General features: G+C 52.7%; 2 protein-coding genes across 2 annotated transcripts; both read right to left on the bottom strand.

The window, feature by feature from the left end:
- Positions 1-10,099: 10,099 nt before the first annotated feature.
- Positions 10,100-11,200, bottom strand: LOC148592810 (actin-like). The gene has a single exon (XM_088533729.1). It carries the CDS (start codon positions 11,090-11,092, stop codon positions 10,100-10,102), a length of 993 nt encoding a protein of 330 aa, XP_088389855.1. The 5' UTR covers positions 11,093-11,200.
- A 730-nt stretch (positions 11,201-11,930) lies between these two features.
- Positions 11,931-13,064, bottom strand: LOC104569463 (actin-1). The gene has a single exon (XM_010216428.2). The coding sequence runs from the start codon at positions 13,062-13,064 to the stop codon at positions 11,931-11,933; it is 1,134 nt and encodes a 377-aa protein (XP_010214730.2).
- Between the last annotated feature and the right edge of the window lie 6,529 nt (positions 13,065-19,593).

Raw genomic sequence — 19,593 nt, 5'->3', positions numbered from 1 at the left:
GAGCATGTCATTGAGCAGTGAAATCACAACTTGCAGAACTGCCTATTCCATCAGCAAAACCAACATCTTTGTCACTCGCGGGTCTGTGCCTTAGTAAAGGTATCACAACAGAAAAGTCATTTTGTACTAGAAAGATGAGAAAACGTTGAAAATATTTATGGGAGAAAGATACAGAGCTGGCCTGAAATCTGAAAGTCTCCCATGCCCCAGGATCCATAAATAGAACCAGCTAGGATTGTGTCTTGTACTAAATTTAAAGGAAAGCCTTTTCCATGGAGAATTTTCTTGAAAACAGATGGTACCCCAGAAGGAATTCAGTGGTGGCATTTCCAACAAGCAGCATGAATGAGTTAATAAATGCAGTCGAATCTTCCTTTAGCAGTAGTGTACACAGTTGTAGTCTGAATACAAATTCCCAAGACCTCTCCCTTGGATTACAACAGCTTCCCTTCACCTTGTACTCCCACCCCATGAACGAAGCACAATTTCACCTCTAACTGACAAAAAGCTTCAAAGTTAGCCCCAGTAACCCACAAATCCAAACTTGGTCTCACATGGTACCAAAATATTCATAGAATCATTACGGCTGGAAAAGACCTTCAGGATTGAGTGCATATTCACCTCTCCTGGGTGCTGCTCTGGTGCTGGGGAGGGAAGGAGGCAAGGAGACCCCAGGCTGTCCCATCAGCTCCAGTGAGTTCTACCTGGAGATGCAGCAGGCAGAGCTTGGCTGCTCCACTCCAGTCAATGCACCCCTGGAAAAGGCACCTTCACATCTCACACAGCCACAATTACCAAAACCCTTGCTTTTCTCAAAGCAACAAACATAGGATCTCTGAGAAGGTTTATCAGGAACTAGAAGGATGGAAGTTTCCAAAGAGCAGATTCAGATACATAATGGGAAACACCTGCAGCAGTTCACCTGGACATGCACAAAACACCACAGTTGTCACAAGCTCATGAGATTCAGCAGCAATCAGAGAACCTGCTCTATTTTTCAAGTGCAGTTGATGCTTCAATTAAACATGGCCCAAACTGTTACTCATAATTACTTCATGCACCATATTCTGCCCCACAATCAACAACATCCCAAACACGTAACATTAAAGACACCACCACATTAGCTCAGGTTTTCCAAATCACTTTCTGTTTTAACTCCCTAGTTTCACTTTTTCCACATTTCCTTTCACTTGCTCAACAAAAACATGTTATCTTTCAGACTTTCTAGAAAGGAAATAGGTTTTTTACTTACCAGGTCCTCCTCTGCTGTTTTTGTCTTCCACTGCAGCAAAAACAGATTCAACACAGGGTCATCAGGTGCCCATGCTGATAACATCAGAGGCCATAAAACCTGTAAGGAATATTACACTGTTAAGCCTAAGAACAGGGCATATTCCCTCACAATGGAATGCATAGCTTGGATATGGAATGGCTTCCCCAAATCCCACTGGGGATTAATGTCTGTAGTAGCAGGGTAAGGACTCTCAAATTAGAAGAGCAGTGGAGTTTTCTCCATACACACACAAAAAGAGTTAGACCTCACTAAGTTTCCTGCCAGAACTTCAGATTTTCTGGCCCCTTGGGGCACCACATGCAGTATTTTTGGCATTGGCTTTACTAATGCATACACAAGAGAGACACATAAAAGGACATAAACCAGCCCATATTTGAATGCTACAGGACCCAGCCACCAAACTACTACCTCAAAACACCCAAAGAGCACACAAACCTGGGCTAGAACACAGACTCCCCAGCAACAGAGTGACCCTGGGGGCAGCCCCTCGCTGCTGCTTATATCCAAGTAGGCAACGAGCCGCAGGTGCCGGCGCTCCGGTGCGTGGGAGCACCTGGGGCCCGTTCGGGCTCCGGCGTCGCTGCGAGTGCAGCAGCCAGCACGTGGCTGCAGCACCTGCGCGCGAGGGAACTTCTGCACCGAGACATCGACAGCGGAGCGGCCTCAGGCAAAACTGCCCCTGGAAAAGCATTTTCTAAGCATAAACCAGACCCAATATAGTCGCATAGCCTGGAGCTGTGTGGGGAAAGCAGCAGAGGAGGCAGCGGGGTGTCCTGGCCTCCTCACGGCTGCTCCCAAAGGCCCTCGCCACGGGGTGACACCCGGCTCCTTAACCGGGATGAGCGGAACGGTGCCCGCAGTGGCCGGAGCTCCCTGTGAGCGGCCAGTCCAGGAGCTCGAGCCGGGACACCCCGCACCAGGGGACACCCCGCGCCACGAGGACACCCTGTGCCAGGGGACACCCCACACCATGAGGATACTCTGCACCAGGGGACACCACATGCTACGAGGACACCCCGTACCAGGGGACATCCCGCGCCATGAGGACACCCCGCACCGTGAGGACATCCCGTGCCAGGGGACACCCCGTGCCACGAGGATACTCTGTGCCAGGGGACACCTCATGCCACGAGGACACCCCGCGTCACGAGGACATGTCGTGCCAGGGGACACCCCGTGCCAGGGGACAACCTGCGCCATGAGGACACCCCGCGCCACGAGGACACCCCGCACCGTGAGGACGTCCCATGCCACGAGGACACCCCGCGCCAGGGGACACCTTGCGCCATGAGGACACCTCGCGCCATGAGGACACCCCGCGCCATGAGGACGTCCCGTGCCAGGGGACACCCCGTGCCACGAGGATACTCTGTGCCAGGGGACACCTCATGCCACGAGGACACCCCGCGTCACGAGGACATGTCGTGCCAGGGGACACCCCGCGCCGGCGCTGCCCCCGCTGACGCGCTCTTCTCTTCCCCACCTCTCCCTTCCTAATGAAATCTTTCCATGTTATTAAAGGCCGGGGTGGATCTGCAGAATGTTCCTTCCAGGATTTTCTTGTTTGCTGTAGTCTTCAAATTTTCCAGTTCATTTCCTATTTTCCTGCTCAGAACCCCCTGCCAAAAACATCCCTGAAGCACTCTTTGGTACTTGAACAGAAAAAAAAAACGAAGAGGGAGTAGATACTTGATCCAGGCTCTTCTGAATCAGTAGCAATCCTCCCACAAACATGAATAATTTTCAGCAGTGGATGGCAGTTCATCAAGGTGCGTTTTTATCTAACTAACCGCACAGATGCATTTCAGTTACTAAAATGGGTAACAGTGTCATATGATTTACACAAAATTAATTGTCCAGGAGCATCCAGCCAAAATGTAAAGAATGGACTTTCAATGCACTACTCAATCAGGTTCCTTTAGGAATTAAATGATCAGGAATTAAATTAATGAAATGGATTTCTGCCTAGATTTTCTAAACAGCACTACGTCTCATAGTCAAAGAAGAAACAGGTACCCAAGAAAAAGTTCCTACTCATGGAGTGGAATACTAGAAACAAAAGTGGCGATGTAATCCCCCACGGAAAGAATTATTTCGGTTTCATATAATCCCTCACCAGAAGAATTGGAAACATCCCAAACTGCTGATATTAGAGCTCCGGTGCAGGATGGTGCCAACTGGAACAGGTTAGGAGCTGGGGAATTCCTCAGGACTTTCTAGGAGAAAAAAAATCTGAAGTGACTTCATGGATTCTGGTTGGTTTTAATTCTTTTTGTGACTTCTGGGGCAAACTCCCCACGCTTTTAGTCACTCGTCCGTGGACGCTTCTCCGCAGGGTTTCCTACTCTTTGCTCCCTGTATCTGAATGTCTCCTGCCATGACGAGCCACGGGGCACACGACGAGTCGAGGGTTTCCACGCTGCCTTTACTTCAGTAAGGAATTCAGATTCAGAGTAAATCCACTAAATACAGTTGGTTTAGAACAGTGTAGCTACAACATTTGCGATACTGTCTTGGACATCTTACAAGTCCAAGATTTCTCTCTCTAGGGCCATGTACTTCTAGGTAATATATATTACTTTGGCTAAGAGACAGGACTTCAGAGAATATCACCAGGCCACCAGCAGAGCTTAATAGTTCTGCAGCGTTGTTCTGAGAAATACTGTTTTCTGTAGGAATTCAGAACCGACCGGCAGAAACATCTTTGGCAGCGTGTCCACCACCTCGCGGGTTTGTCAGGGCAGCGAAGGGCCCGAGGAGCAGAACGTTCTCCCCCGGCTGCGCTCGGAGGCCTCGGCGCCTCACGAGCGGCTCCTTGGCTGGTCTGCGGCTCTGACGTTGTCGGGGTTACGTGTGATCCGAGACGTCTTCCGAACCACAGGGAGAGCAACGCTTTTAACACCAGCAAATTCCCCTCTCTATTCGTGGAGAGAGAGACCCACTGCAAACCAAGCGGTGGATTCTGTGAGGCCGGGTGAGCGCAGCAGACTGAGCCGGGCGCTCTGCGCGTCGGGGTGTTGCCGTGGCAGGAACATCCTCCTGCTCCACACAGCCAGGAGGCAGGTAGTGCCAGGGGACACAGTGACTGTCCCCAGGAGGGCCGTGGCGGGGTGACAAACCTGCAGCCGGGCCTAGGGCCTGCAAGGGACTGCGCTGCTCCACCGCTCCCTGCTGCGTTCACACTGCTCAGCACATTCCTCTGACACGATCCTGAAAACGTACAAAGGAAGAAAGTGTGGCCAAGTGTTCGGAAGACCGGAAAAAGATTTTTCAGGAAGTCTTGCCGAGGAGGGAGATTTGTCAGCATGTTACTATTTGCCTCTGCAGAAACCGCAGGCACAAGATATAAAGAGGAGGAGATTCCTGGAGGGAAGCAGAGCCCTCGGAGGAGCAGAAACTCGGGCTCTGTCCCGCTCCGATCCCGTCGCTCCCTGCCCGCTCTGCTGCAGCTCAGGCACCTGCCCGGAGCTCCCTGGCAGGGAAATGCGGCCCGGTCTCTATGTTCCTGCTGCGGAGCCGTCAGGATCCGTCAGCTCCTCTTCCCGCTCCGCGCAGGAGCTCCCAGGGGCTCCGCCGGGATTTAGGCCGTGCTAGGTGGAATGACACGTTCTTTACGTTCACGGTTAGTTTTATTTTTAGTACATGAAGCACAGAGGCACAATTCAAGAAGAAAAATGCTTTTTATCCAATGCCACTGGAAAATGTAACAGGCAAAGGAAAGTCAAGACGATCCCCCAAACCATTGAAAATACTTAATTCTTTCCAACCCCCTTCAGGAAGCCCAGTACTGTGCCTCCAACTCGCACCCATCAGAAGTGTATTTGGAGCCTGCACTTTCCCCCACTCTTCTCCCCGCCAAGCAGATAAATCACAAACATGACTGACAACTGTCACATCCCAGCACACTTCATTCCTCCCAAACTGTCATTTGTGGTTACAATTCTCCCAACACCAGGTTTTATGAAGGGTTGTTTTTCGTTCCTTTCATTTCCTTGTATATAAATACCAAGCTGCGGACACGGAACAAATCACCTTGGTGGGAATGGTCATTAAGGAGATGGGTAATATGCATGCTTATTGTCCCACATACTTTTCCAGTTAAAATATTTGGCTGGAGAATGTGGGAGGTAAAGAACTTATATTTTGAGGTCTTTATAAAATGTAGCTCACATCCCTGATTTATGTTCCCTGGGACTTGTTCTATGTGAAACATTTAACTAGCTATACTTTAGATAAAAGAAACATCTGAAGCATTGGTTGTTTTGGAGTTTCTCATTCTCTTCTCCCATACATCTTGATAAAATTTCACTGCCAGGCGCAATGTTTTCAGTTCAGAACCTTTCCTCTAGTTCCTAAATTCTCTTTTCTTTAGCAATATTTATAGTATCATTTAATATTCTCCTCTGCTGCTGGGCTCTCAGGGCCAGTGCAGCCCCTAGCACAGTGCAACCACTGAACTAAGGGATTAGCCTTGACTTTGGGTTTTGCCCAGGAGGATGCAAAGTCCCTGAGACAAGTGCAGCACTTGCCGCCTGCATCGGCATCGATGCCCCGAGGAGCACGGTGATGGAAGCTGGGGTGAAACCCTCAGCACTGGCCAAGTCACCTCCTGAAGAGCAGAGCCCCCGAAGGCTCTGGAAGGCGAAACCAGGCCAGGAGGGAGAAGCAGCAGCCGTCACCAGTCAGTGCCCGGTGGCCGAGCAGGTTGGCCTGGCACTTATGAGAGTGGAGGGAGACGCAGCAAACCGGGTTCCTGGCTCTGCTGCATCCTCCCTTGAACTGCCCCTGCTCTCAGTAAAACAGGGCCTGGATCATTTCTTCTCTCCCGCCTTTGCATGGCAGCTCTGCGGGTGCGACGCAGTGCAGGATGGACACGTTTCACCTGCTCAAACGCGCTGCCTGCGCGGCAGAGAGCCGCGCCACCACATCGAGCTGTCTCTTCCCTGGGCTAATTTGTCCGTTCAAGAACAGGGTACCCAAAGCACCACGCGGAAAGGGCCCTCTTGGTCATTCAAGCTGGTGTGTGCATCTACGTCCCGCTGCAGCTCAGCGCACAGACGAACCCGCAGCACCAGGGACGGCCCTGCCGTACACACTGCTAGGCCTCGAACAGCCACAGCCTCTGCCAGCGCTTGCTGTAGTCATAGATACAGAGCCCTTTGAGAAATCAGGACCAATTTAGGTGCCTAACACTGCGAGCGAGTTGGTTTTGAATTAATCGAGTAAAACAAGGCAGTGGAAACCCATGTAACATGTTGGTCTGGAAGCTGCTGCAGCCCTGGGGACGGAATAACAATGCATATTTTATTTTGTGAAATTTTTATTAAGGGCTGTTTTTTATTTTTTATTATTGAGTATGAATATTTTACACGTCTGAGTTCAGAACAATGCTTTTTTTGGCTGCCTCTGCACTTTTCATGGTTGTGTACCCTCGCATTGCATAACTAAGAGAGATCCATTTACACACCAGGGGAAAGGGGACTAATGAATCTCAGCGAGGCTAACTTTACTGTGTGTGAAAAAAGCACTCTGTAGTTTTCCAAATCAAAAAAGAAAACAAATCTCCATACAGAATCCTTGTACGGGAAGGCCTAATGAAGTGGACACATGTGTGTGTGTGCGGTGCCTGCGTGTGCAATGAGCGCGGAGCCTCCCTCAGCAAGACGTCGATGGCACTCGGCGCAGCGGCTCCTCCGCGGGGAGCTCGGCAGCGTCCCGAACCCCTTCACACCTCAGCCTGCAACTCAGGTGCTCCCCGAGCCACGCAGAGACAGCGAAATGGCAGCAGGTTTCACAGTTACTCTGTTCTGACAGGGCTGCCCATATGCAGCGGCAGGACCAGCATCTATCTGCCCTCGGCACCAGCGCTGCCCTTTCTGGACGCTTCTCCACGATGCTGGAGCTTCCTTCACACCCGTTTTTCACACGTGTTGACTGCGGCACTCTGCCTTCCCACTCGGTTCCTGGGGATTCCCGGCTGCCCGGGATCCCAGGCAGCCTTGGAGATGGCTGCTGATCCCTCGGGCCGAGGGTTGTCACCCAACGCCCACGTGCCGGGACAGCGCGTTCTGCGTTTCGGGACCTTTGCAACGCCAGGTATCTCTGCACTATGCTCTAAGCAAAGTCGAAAGCAAAGGGCTCGCTTCCCTGCCCCTTGCATCGAGATATATCTCGGAAGCAGCTGCCACTGGCATCTGCCGGCGAGCTGTCTGCAGAGCAGGGCTGAGATCACCTTTTACAGCAGCGCTCAACACGCACGAGGGCAGGGCGCAGGAGAGCCGAACGCTGCAGATAATCAGTACTTGTCGCGCGCGCATTGGAACGCCGGCGTTTCACCGTGCGCCCGACAGCGGGGCGAGAGGGGAGAGGCAGAGGCTGCGGCAGAGCGGGCACGGGACAGCAGGGCAGTCTGGGGGGTCAGCACACACTGGCCCAGGCGGACACTGCCGCATGCCAATAAAACCTTCAGATTCCCAGCGAACGTGGAAAGTGCAAAATGATGAATTGTTTGACATTTAAAGGAAAATAAAGAGCTGCTGCTGGAATGAGACTTGGGGAGGGAGGGGAAAATTGCCAGGAGCAGGTTGAGATGTTTATGCAAACTTCACAAATGATTTTGTGTTTCTGATTCCGCGGCCCCAAGGCCCCGGTCTGTGCGCTGATGGGGGCTCTCGGAGCCGGCTTTGCCGCGGGGAGGGCAGCACGGCACGGAGCAAAGGAAGGTGGCGTTTAATGAGTGGAAACTCTCACCCGAATCGCCCCAGACCCGACTCCTCGTTCCACACAATCGCTGCCACATCCAGGAACCACCTCAGCCCTCTTCGGTCCCTGCGGCCACCCTCAAACCCACCAGATTTGTTCCTTTCTTGAGGCCTTTGCAAGCCAAGTGCTCCATGGACACACAGGACAGGCAAATACGGGTTGAAACAGATTCAATTCCTCCAGCACGTTTCCCATGCCGCAAGAGCCTGGGGGACAGGGGCCCAAATGGTTAAGACCTCAGAGCTCTTCAGTGCACAAATGAAATACAAGTATGTGTCTGCCCTGCACAGAGACTCCGCGCACGAGGGGATCGGGAGGCTGGCGAGGTCCACAGGAAGTTCCGCTCCTGCAGGAGATGCCGCCTCCCGCTCTCTGGTCCCACGTCCTCGAGCGAAGCCAGGTCTCACAGGCAGAAGGGAACAGGCAGGCCAAGGCACCGTGGGGGTGTTACATACCTCTAATAAGGGCTTGTTGAAGGATTTTTCAGCTGGGAGGAGCTCAACAAGGTTCCCCGACGTAAAAGAGCTTTGGTACCAGTGAATTACTGCATTACGTCAGATGTATCCTGTTCTCCAAGGGTGAGATGTTATTGAAAGCACCCGCAGAGCCCTGCTAGGTGTCACTGCGAGCACGGCTCGCGCCTGCATCCCTGTCCGCAGGGTTATCGCTCTTTCCATCTTCCTTTTCTCCTTCCTCACAACAACCCCGGCTTGCGCCGCTCTCTCGGGTTTCCCTGCCTTCCAGCACGCTGCTGTTTGCATTTTTATCTGCATTAGATTACTGGAGCAGGAGTCTAAACACTTAAGTTACTGCAAATCCCTCCTCATATGGAAGTCAGTGAGCTGTAAAACATTTAAACTGTCTACAGTTGTACCTCGTTTGTTTACACATTTCCAGTGGGCTGCTAAAAGGCAACGCACTGTAACAGGAGAAAGAGCCAAGGTGCTGATTCAGGTTTCCTATGGGCTGCGAGGGCAGCGCTCCGAGGGAGCTGCCACCTCGTGTCCGCGGCCTTGGGGCCGCGCGGAGCAGCCCGGCTGCCTCGGGCTCCATCATTCCCTTCCCTTCCCTTCCCTTCCCTTCCCTTCCCTTCCCTTCCCTTCCCGGCCGCCGCTAAGGGAGCCCCACGCTCCTCCGAGGCAGCGGCCGAGGGAGACGCGACCAACATTCCCAAGGCAGCAGAGGGCATCCATGAGTTCGGAGACGCATCTCCGGCGCTGGATCCAAACGCGCTGCGCGGAAGAGCTGCCAACACACACTTCAGCGCTTCTCTCCCTGCAACAATTCCAAATTATTTCAGATGCAGATTTTGTTTTTAAAAATCCACATCTTTGTCATGAATTTCACAATTCACTTCAGAAATGCAATCAGTTATCCATGGTACTTACTCTAGTACTCTTACTCTAAAATTATTTGCTGGAATTATTTATAAAATATAATAATGCTGAGCTTCACAAGGAAGATTTGTTCAGCAACTCACACAAATATTTGCAGGATTATTTCCTCTATTTCCCTAACTCTCACTAATGAGGTCATGAAACAGCAATTTTGCCTGACATATCCAGCTTTTCCCAGAAGAAAACCAGTGTCAGCCAGGGACGGCTGCCTTCACCCTCTCCTAGGTGCCGGACACCACAGAATTTCTTCGTGGATCTGCTAGAATAAACCAAAACCACCTTTTCCCCCACGCTGATAGTTTGACGCAATTAACCTCACGTTAGGCAATCCCAGTGGAGCCTCACGGAGTTTTAACGCTCGAGTCACCACAGGGTGCAGGGTGCTTGTTCTGAAGTGTTCTCAAGTCCCACAAACCGTTTGCAGTTCTAGCAGGGATCAACACAGTCCTAGAACTAAAACCAACCTCTTGGATCCCCCAAGTGCTCTGAACAAGGACCCTTTCTTTAATCCAAGGCACATCCAATCCTTTCTTTACCAAGCCGTAAAATCGCTTAATACAAATCATTTATTTTTGCACTGATTTATTAGCTGCTCTCCAGCTGTTCAGATCAGCACTTATAAAATAATCTCCTGGATATACTTTTTTCACAAGCATTTTCTCTGGAGAACTGTTGGCCCAACCTCGTTGTAGTCTTCCCTGGTGACCCACATCTTTGTGAACGCGGTCAGGCTGGTGAGGACGGACGCCCCGATCCACGCCGAGTACATCCTGTCTCTTGGGGCAACGATCCTGACGGGGCAGCTCTGGGGAATCTGCGCCTTGAGCTCCTTCAGAAGCCTCTCCTTGAAGCCTCGGAAGAGAGTGGAGCCGCCGGCGAGCAGCACGTTCCCCAGGAGGAGCGGCTGGACGCCCGCGGCGCACGCGGCCACGCTCTGCAGGAGCATCCCCGCCACGCCGGGCGCCGCCACGCCGGCCGCGGCGGGCACGAAGAGCGCCTCGGGCGCGCGGCACAGCTGGTCGCCCGCGCTGACGGCGTTGCCGTCGGGGAGCAGGTACTCGCGCGCGAGCTGCGCCGCCTCCTCCCGCTCCTTGCGGCCGGGCTCCGCGGCCACGTAGCACAGCGTCTCCTTCATGTCCCGCACGATCTCCCGCTCCGCCGAGCTGACGAAGGAGTGGCCGATCTCCAGGAGGAGCCTGGCCAGGTAGGCAGTGATGTCCCGGCCTGCAAAGTCCAGCCTGCGGATGCCTTGCACCAAGCAGTGTCCCTCGTAGACGGGGACGGCGACGGTGACGCCCGCGCCGCTGTCCAGCACGAGGCCGGTGGTGCGGGCCCGCGCGTACAGCGCCGTGAGCGCCGGCAGCGCCACGAAGAGCGCGGGCACGCGCAGGCCCTCGAACATGGTCTCGGCCAAGCGGTCCCGCTGCGGCGCGGGGCTGAGCGGCGGCTCCGTCAGCAGCGCCGGCCTCTCGCTGGGCTTCATTCGCAGCTCGTATTTATACACGAATCTCCAAACCTTCTCCAGGTCATCCCAGGACGTGACTCTTCCATGCTCCACAGGGTAAGCAAAGGACAAGACGCCCCTTTTGCACTGGGCTTCTTCCCCGACATAAAAGTCCTTGTGGCCTGCCCCACACATGACAAACTTGGACTTGGGGTACCCCACCAGGGTGCAGATGACGGAGCGGGGCGCGCGCTCGCCCGCCACGCCGGCCTTGCACTGCCCCGAGCCGCTGTCCAGGACGACGGCGGCGGCGCTCATGGCCCTGCAGCCTGCGGAGCCCTGCGCTCTAGATCCCGGCATCACAAACGGGCCGGGGCCCCGGCTCGCCCCCCGGCGCCGCGGCCCTGCCCTCCCGCAGCCCTGACTCCCGTTCATCTGCACGGCGGCACACGCAGCGCAGGGCGGGCGCGTTGCAGCGGGGAGCGTTCAGCCCTCCTGGAAGCATCCTCTGCCGGCAGCGCCAGGGCCAGACCGCGCTGCAGCCATCCCCTTGGAGCTGCTCGGGAAACGCCAGCACAGGGAGCAGCTGCTGCCGGGAGGCCCTGGCACAACTGAAGTCCCAGAGTCAAATCCAGACTCTGCAGGGCCTCTCGCACAGACCCAGTATCACTCTGCAGTCCCACTGCTAGTGTGATGCCACCAGCAAGAAGCACTGGGGCTGCGAGCGCTGTGGAAGCCCTAATCGCTCTAGAAGAACTTCCTAAACCAGGCAAGGAGGCGGCAGCGGGGCTCGTGCTGCCTCACAGGCGCTGAAAAGCCGGAGGTCGGAGCACACGGTGCCCGCCCTGGAGACGATAAACAGCGAGATGTCTCAAAGTCCTCGTTACCAATGTGTTTAATGTTTTATTTTCATAAAGGTTTTGTCAGCCAATAAACACACAAACAACTGCAGCACCGCGGCGGTCGCTCGGCCCTCGCAGGGCTCCTGCTCACGCTGTGCTGCAGCAAGACGTTCGCTTGCTCAGGCCTCTGCTCAAAAGCACTTCCGGTGGACCACGGCTGCCCCAAAGTCCTTGTAGTCACTCACAGTGACCCACATCTGTTTGAAGGACGTCAGGCAGGTGAGGATGGAGGCCCCGATCCACACGCAGTACTTCCTCTCGGGCGGCGCGATGATCCGCACGGCCATGCCAGGAGGCACCTGCAACTGCATCTCCTTCAGGATCCGCTCATCCAGGCCGGGGAAGAGCGTGGACCCGCCGGAGAGCAGGATGTTGCCGTACAGATTCCTGCGCACGTCAATGTCGCACTTCATGACGCTGTTGAAGATCATCCTGTGCACGCCGGGGGCTTCCACTCCAATGTTGGCAGGCTCGAAGAGGATCTCTGGGGCACGGAAGAGCTGGTTGCCTATCTTGATGACGTTGCCGTCGGGCAGCCGGTATTCCTTCATGATCTCCTCGGGCTTTGCTTTCATCTCCTGGCTGGGGTCCAGAGCCACGTAGCACAACTTCTCCTTGATGTCCCTCACGATTTCCCTCTCGGCCGTGCTCACGAAAGAGTGGCCGCTCTCCAGGAGGAGCCTCATGAAGTACTCGGTGATGTCTCGGCCAGCGATATCCAGCCTGGAGACAGCGTGGGGCAAGCAGTACCCTTCGTAGATGGGCACCGTGTGGGTGACGCCGTCCCCGCTGTCCATGACGATCCCGGTGGTGCGTGCCGAGGCGTAGAGCGCCAGGGTGGCCTGCACAGCCACGTACATGGCAGGCACCATGAAGCCCTCAAACATGATCTCCGTCATTTTTTCCCGGTTCTGCAGAGGATTGAGCGGGGCCTCGGTGAGCAGCACTGGCCTTTCGCTTGCTTTGATTCTCAGCTCACACTCGTACACGTGTCTCCAGATCTTTTCCATGTCATCCCAGCACGTCACTATGCCATGGTCGATGGGGTAGTTCAAGGAGAGGACCCCCCTTTTGGACTGGGCTTCCTCCCCAATGTAGTACTCCTTCTGGCCGGCTCCCAGCATCGTGGCCTTGGCTCTCGAGCGCCCGACGATGGCGGTGATGACGGAGCGCGGAGCGCTGTCACCGGCGATGCCGGCCTTGCACAGCCCCGAGCCATTGTCAAAGATCACGGCGGGGACATCCAGCGCGTTGGGGTCCAACATGGTGCACGGAGCCGCGGCGGAGCCGCCGGGGCCGCGGGCAGCGCGGACGGCACCGCGGCCTGTCCCCTGCTGCCCGTTACGGGCCGCTCACCATAGCCAGGGACGGCCCTGCGGCCGCTCCTACCTCACAGAGGCCGCTGAGACAACAATTCGCTCGCCGGGCGCCCTGCGCCGGCGCCTCCTCCGCGTGGGCCTCGGCAGCAGAACGGCCCGTGCCGCCAACCGCGCGTGGCCGTCGCCAGCGGCATCACACGGGCCTCTGCCCAGCCACGAGCTCGCTCCGGCCTCCAAACGCTCCCAGGAATTGGTGACGGCCAGGAAAACTCCACTTGCCTGTGAGTATTAACACAACTGGCGACTTGCTTGTCCGATCAGCATCTGCGTTAGAAGCAGGTGTTTGTCACTGACTCCTCTCTAACCCTTTATAGGGGATTCTCAAAAAGGATTTCTAAGTAGCTAGGACTATGGCTGGCCTGGCCCATTCCCATCTTTCTTTCAGTCGTAATTTCAATACTATTCTCTGGTGAAATCACACATGGGGAAAAATACCTGACTCGAGGTGCTTTCAAAACCAGCAGCAGCCTTAAACACGGCTCATGTTCCTCCTAGAGCTAAGAATCCCTTCGAATCCAATGAGGTCTGACCATCCAGACCCACCTAGAAAAATTCCTCCTTAAAAAGAATCACTTTATAACTTCATTTCAAATCCACGGCTGCTGCAGTTTAATTGCTTCTCCCTGTGGCTCTAAATCCCAGTCAGCTTCAAAGGGAGGGTGGCTTCTATTAAATTTAATTACTTTTTCTTGCAGCTTGCATGGTAAAGGTGCCAGCTACTAAATGAAGGTGGCTGTGAATCAGAGGTAGATTCCAAGCAAAGATATATATTAAGCAAAATTTTAAATGTAAGCAAATGACCTCCTGGTGCGGTGACTTTTACGCCCCAGATGAACTACTAAAAACAAAAAAGAAGCAGCAGCCGCCATCTAACGAGGGATCAGCTCCGTGCATGTTGTTCCCATTTGCTGAGATTCCAGCCACGCTCATGCTAAATGCCACTCTATCCACTTCAGCAATTTCTGTAATCCTCTTATTATTTGTGTACATATATTTCAGTGTGTGGCACACTTATTTTCATGCATGCTTCTATATTAATGTCAACAGGTGTCCTAATCATTTAAGAGGTAGTTATAGTCATCACACTGGAAGCCCCATTTAATCCAGCACGGTCTGCACGCAGCTTACGGCGAAGTATTCACTTTTGAACGTGATGTTTGGTATTAAAACAAGGGAATATTGACTGTGATTATGACATGGAGGTTCAGCGCAGACACAGGAATGCTCATCTAGGCCCACACGCCAGTTCTGCCATAAATCACCTTAACAAGGGCAGGTGTGAATTAACTGTGTGTGGAGATCGCACGGTTGTAGCACACCGAATGCAGGGGAAAGCTCTGAAATACTAAATTTCACCAGACAAACCCTCCACAACACTCAGGCAATGCTCACAGTTGCTGTTTCACACGCAGGGGCACAGAGATTTGGTCGTGCCCCAAACTCACTCCCCTGATCCCTTCTCCATTTTCTAGAGGCAACGGCGTTTCTTTGGCCAGTTCAGTTCTCAGGCAACCTCAGCCCTGCTGCTCCAAGCAGCCACGTCTGCCATATCCATCACAACCTTGACAAGCAGCTTGATGAACTGGTATAAATTTCTCCATAAATGTCCCGGGGAAGGGAGGCTGTTCACCAGCGTCTTCTCCACATCCTAAAAGCCTGAGGCAGCGGTTCGCAGAGCCTGGCTCTATTAAAAATGCATCAAACGCTGCAGTGACACTAGAAGCCTTTCCCAAGTCATCTTGTCAGCACGCACGGACAACACTTTATCTGTGCTGCAAGTAATTCCGGTAGAGATACAAAACAAATTTATTATTTATATTGCCATAGCGCATGGAAACCCGCCAGGCTGACCTGGGGCTGCAGAAATGAAGAGCAAACGGGAGGCCCCGCTCCAGAGAACGGGCTGCAAAACGAGAGGGACAGCGGCGGCGCGCGGCGGCGCGGAGCAGTCACCACCGTCACCGTGCCCAGCTCCAGCGGCTCCGTGACGGCCCCGTCCGCGCACCGGAGCGCAGTTTGATTGCTCCCGTGCTCATTGCCATCCGAAACGCCCCTTTTGCAACGTCTTCCTGACACTGCAAACATCCACAGTGCTCTTTGAAGTCCAATTTTAATGTGTTTATTGACACCAGTTATGATATTTCAAAACATATGGGCTACAAATTGTTACCATGCACTCCTGGTGTTTACAGTAATCCCCATATGAAAACAAACTCGGCCTTTCCCGAGGGTTTTACATCTTCTTGCCGACTCACTTGCCTCTGTTTATTTAAACTCCTGTTGAGTTTTTTTATATTCAACACGTTTTAAACAGAAACCAACAATCTGCAGATCTCAAACACTATCGAAACCTTTTGCATTCGCTTTTATGGGCGCCACATGGCCAAAATGCTCTTCCTAGAAGAAAAGATGTTTCTTTTCTAGTTCCTAGAAGCTACTGGAGAGAAGCTAATATTGTACTTATAAACTATATAAACGATTCCTGCTCATTGTCTCTTAAAGGAAACTTAAATTACTGCACTGCTGAGTTGGAACAGCTTTGGGGATTCTTTTGTGGTCTACTCTTGAGTTTCCTCAAAGTCTAACCAGCATCTCTGGGGGGCTGGATTTAATAGTATCATCTAAAATGTAATAAACCCTGCAAGTGATGAACAACCAGGAAGGCGCAGACCCCACTGGGAGTCTAATTTAATTAAACAATTTGGAATTCAGCATCCAAGAACAACTCAGAGTTCGCGCATTATTTTCCATTTTGGAGAAAAGAAAATAAGATCTACATGTAGGAAACGATACAGATTATGCATAAATAAAAGTCTTGCTTGAAAATTCACGTATTTAAAATAATGGACCTGATTATGCAAAAATTATCAGAAGACCAGGAAAAAAGATTATTATTCCTTATTGTATGAGTGTTCCAAGTCAGGTAAAATAATTCTGCTAAGCTGAACTCCGATCACGCAGCCACAAATTGGCCTTTCCTGGGCAAATGGGATAACCGAGGGGCCTCGTGGCTCCCCCTCCCAGGGGCTGCCGCGGATTGCCAACGGAAAGAGGGGAAGGTTTGGGAATCACCTTGTGTTGGGCCCTACGTGCTGTCTCTGCAGCTCTGCGCTGCAGCGGCCACCTCTAAAGCGACTGCAATGACCCCCCGCCCCGGCTCCTGCACCTCCACAGCTGGGAAATTCCAAACTGCACCTGGTGCCGCGCGGGCAAGAGCGTGCACAGCAGAGACCAGGGGGGCTGGAGCTCGGCGCTGGATGATGGGAAAGGGGAAAGGCAGGGCTTGCTCGGAAAACACTGAATTCAGCGGCGAATGCACAACAAGTTGTTCTGGAAACTCGTCGCTGCTTGGATTCGAATGGCTGTTGGGCTGGGGCTTATGCACAAATTGCTAAAAGCTGCGTCTGAGCTATGAAAGCGACAAGTGGAAAGCGTTCCCATGCCGAGCGCGGCGGCTGGAGCCGGGCCAGCGTCCAGGTCAAACCCCGTCACATGTCCCGTTAGCTGCTCCGGAACATCCTTCAAATCCAGCTAAGCAAACAGCGCCGAGAGCTCCGCGCCAAGTGCCAACTCCAGCTGGCATCCTGGGGCATTTTCTTCTACAGCTATGGCCGTTTTGGAGGTTATGAAAAGTTTACTAATGAGAAACATTTCAGGAAACCGCGCCAGCGACTCGGGCTGGGAGAGGAGCTGCAGCGACAGGAACGCGGAGCGCCGGTGGAAAGGCTGAGGGAGCAGCTCCGCAGCCGCCTCCCAACGCGGCTCAGCATCCCCAAACTTCTCTTACAACGTTTCAGTTGTGCTTTCTAAACATTTAAAACCACTGACGAAATTAAAGCCAAACCTTTCATGATGTTCTGTTTCTGAGTAATTTGGCTCATTTTGGTTTGCAGGGAAAGTTCTTTGTTCATCAATGTGAATTTGGTAGAGCAAAAGGGGTGCGAGAACCCTCAGGGCTTCTCGACAAACCGGGCAACAGGAAAACCCTCTTTACTGACATGGAAAGAAAAGCCTCACTCACGTGGGATTTCTAGCAGAATGTTCAACTATTAGAAGTGAAAGAAGAAATACTCGAACTGCAAGCAAAACCTCTGCTCCCATCTCCCCTCTAAGACAATATTTGGGAGCAGCAGAAGTGCAGAGCGGTGTTTGTCTATCTACCCGTGCTATTCATCACTCCATTTACCATATTTTCCTTTGCCTTCCAGAGCTCTTGGCTTCCCTCATGTCTGGGTGTTTTGTAACCAGCCATAATGCAATAAATCAAAGCTGTCAGCATTGGAAGAAAATTAATGTGAGAAGTTGTTCCAAAGGCCACCAGCCCTCTCCCTACTCCGTGTGCTGCATTAACCCAGCACTCCTCACAGCTTCCAATGTGCTTCGCTACGTTCCCGAGGTTTGGAAGCTACAGGTGCAGTTCTGAAGGGTGGCTTTGAATCTTACCCTTAAAGCTCATGAATTCCTGGACTTTCTTTGAATTTTAAAAGGAAGCTAAAGTGCTCCGCACTGCCAAATCTGAGTCTTGGCCATTTCAGGCTGAGCCAAAAGTGAATCCAGATCCAGAGTCAGAACATATCAGGCTTGGATCTGGGATTCTGATAAGGACTTTTTATGAAGACAAAGGCCAAAAGATTCAAACTGAACCTTGTAGGTCTTGCAGTGATGGCACGGGTTGAATTATTCACTGTGAGTTACTTATCCCTAGCTGGCATTTCTGCTGCATAAATTCCTTGCAAGTTTCCTTTCTCGTTTCAGTGCTTCCCCGACGCTGTACGAGTCCGGAACTCCGGCCTCTTCGTTTCTGAAAGTTTCCGAGTCTGGGAAAAAGAACACTTGGGAAACAGCCTTCTGTTTGCTGATTTGATACAGCAAACACCTCTGTGGAAAAAGGACAGCCTGGAGCTAGGGCACTTTCCTGGAACTCAGCAGAGAAATGTCCTTATCCCTGTCCAGCTGCAGACCAGTCACGGCACTTCTGCTTGCTCGTTCATAGCACGGACGTAGCAGTATTTCCCTCACAAAGATACAGCCAGATACGTTAAAGATGAAGAATTATCTAGTTACTATGGAAACTGGGAAAGCGCCTAATGCAGAGGGAGTTTAGAAACAGATCCTCCTGCCTGGAAAATCAGGAGCACTTGGGAAACTGTATTAGGTAAAATCCATCACGTTGCAATCAGGATTGTGGGAGCCGCTCTTGGCTTCCTTTACCAGAAAGTACCATTATATTAGATTTGCTTCTGGATAAGCATTGTCATTTTCCCTTGCACACCTTCAAATTCTCATATTTTAATGCAGCTTTTCAGACTTGTTTTTCTCCAGGGGCTTCAGATGTCTAGGAGTGATGAAAAACCATGTTCTACCAATCAAAGATCATCAAACTAGTACCATAATTACACAAATAGCCCAAAAGTCAAAAGCCTAGGACGTATTGAGAAAGAAAAATCTAAAATCTCAGGAGCTGTTTAAAGACAAAGCCCCAGCAAACAGGAGATGCAGCTGTGGCCGTTTTCCAGCACGAGGCGGCTCCCGTCTTCGTTAGAGCCTCTGCTCTCCGGTTTCGTATCGGGCTCCGTCTGCCAGCTGCTCACCCGGGTACCTGGAGGGCGCCCAGTCGGAGTCTTGTCCGGATGAAGCGGAGCAGGGACGTCCAAACCCCGGCCAGGGTTTGCAGCTCCCTCCCCGCTGCAGGGCCACTGAAGAGAAGCCAAGGGCTGATTCTCTTGCTCAACTCCCCATCAACGTCGTCTTTGCCCTCTTATTTCTCAGAGCCTAACTGATGAATTTGGCTTTTAGAAGGGTATTTAAAATACGGAGGTTCCCCCCTCCTGCCACACATCCAATTACAATAATTTTGAGGTATTTCAAACTTTAGGCCTCAAAGTACTCCTCATTGTCCCTTCAAATTATGCAAGTCTTTGACATGAAAAGCCATTATTTCCAAGGGCTCCTGGCAGCAGCACTTACTGAAGTGAGGAGTCGAGGTTTGGGAGGTTAAAAATGGGTTTGCCATTGCAAAGGGCTCATCGAGCTGCAGCCGTGTCTCGGTAGGGCAGAGCACTCAAGGCTTTCAATTGCAGCAGGCCCTGCTGACTCAGGCAACGAAGGCTGCGGAGCTGCTGGCAGAGGAAATGCTAATAATTAAAGCAGCGGTCGTGACTCTGGGGCAAGAACTAAACGCCTGCGGGGGGACGAGGGATCGAATCAGCAAAGCAAACAAGAGGCTGGCGCTGCACGAGGCCGCGGAGCGGGGAGGAGAGCTGCGCGGCGGCGCGCAGCCCCTCCGGCACGGAGCTCCCGGCCTGTCCCGTGCTGTCCCATGCGGAGCCCGTCCCGCGCTCGGGGCCCCGGCAGGACGGAGCCTCTTCCTGCCACGGAGCCGGGGGACCTTCTCCATGGGGAACGGGTGCAGTGA

This window comes from Tinamus guttatus, unplaced genomic scaffold, assembly GCF_059628265.1.
Source record: "Tinamus guttatus ecotype Peru unplaced genomic scaffold, ASM5962826v1 Tinamus_guttatus_pri_ptg000515l, whole genome shotgun sequence".
NCBI classification, from domain to species: domain Eukaryota; kingdom Metazoa; phylum Chordata; class Aves; order Tinamiformes; family Tinamidae; genus Tinamus; species Tinamus guttatus.
Note: the sequence above shows the minus strand (reverse complement) of the source record. Positions and strands in the feature narration are given on the sequence as shown.

Coding starts and splice junctions, on each gene's coding strand:
- LOC148592810 (XM_088533729.1), bottom strand. CDS start 11,092: ATGTGTGGGGCAGGCCACAAGGACTTTTATGTCGGGGAAGAAGCCCAG.
- LOC104569463 (XM_010216428.2), bottom strand. CDS start 13,064: ATGTTGGACCCCAACGCGCTGGATGTCCCCGCCGTGATCTTTGACAAT.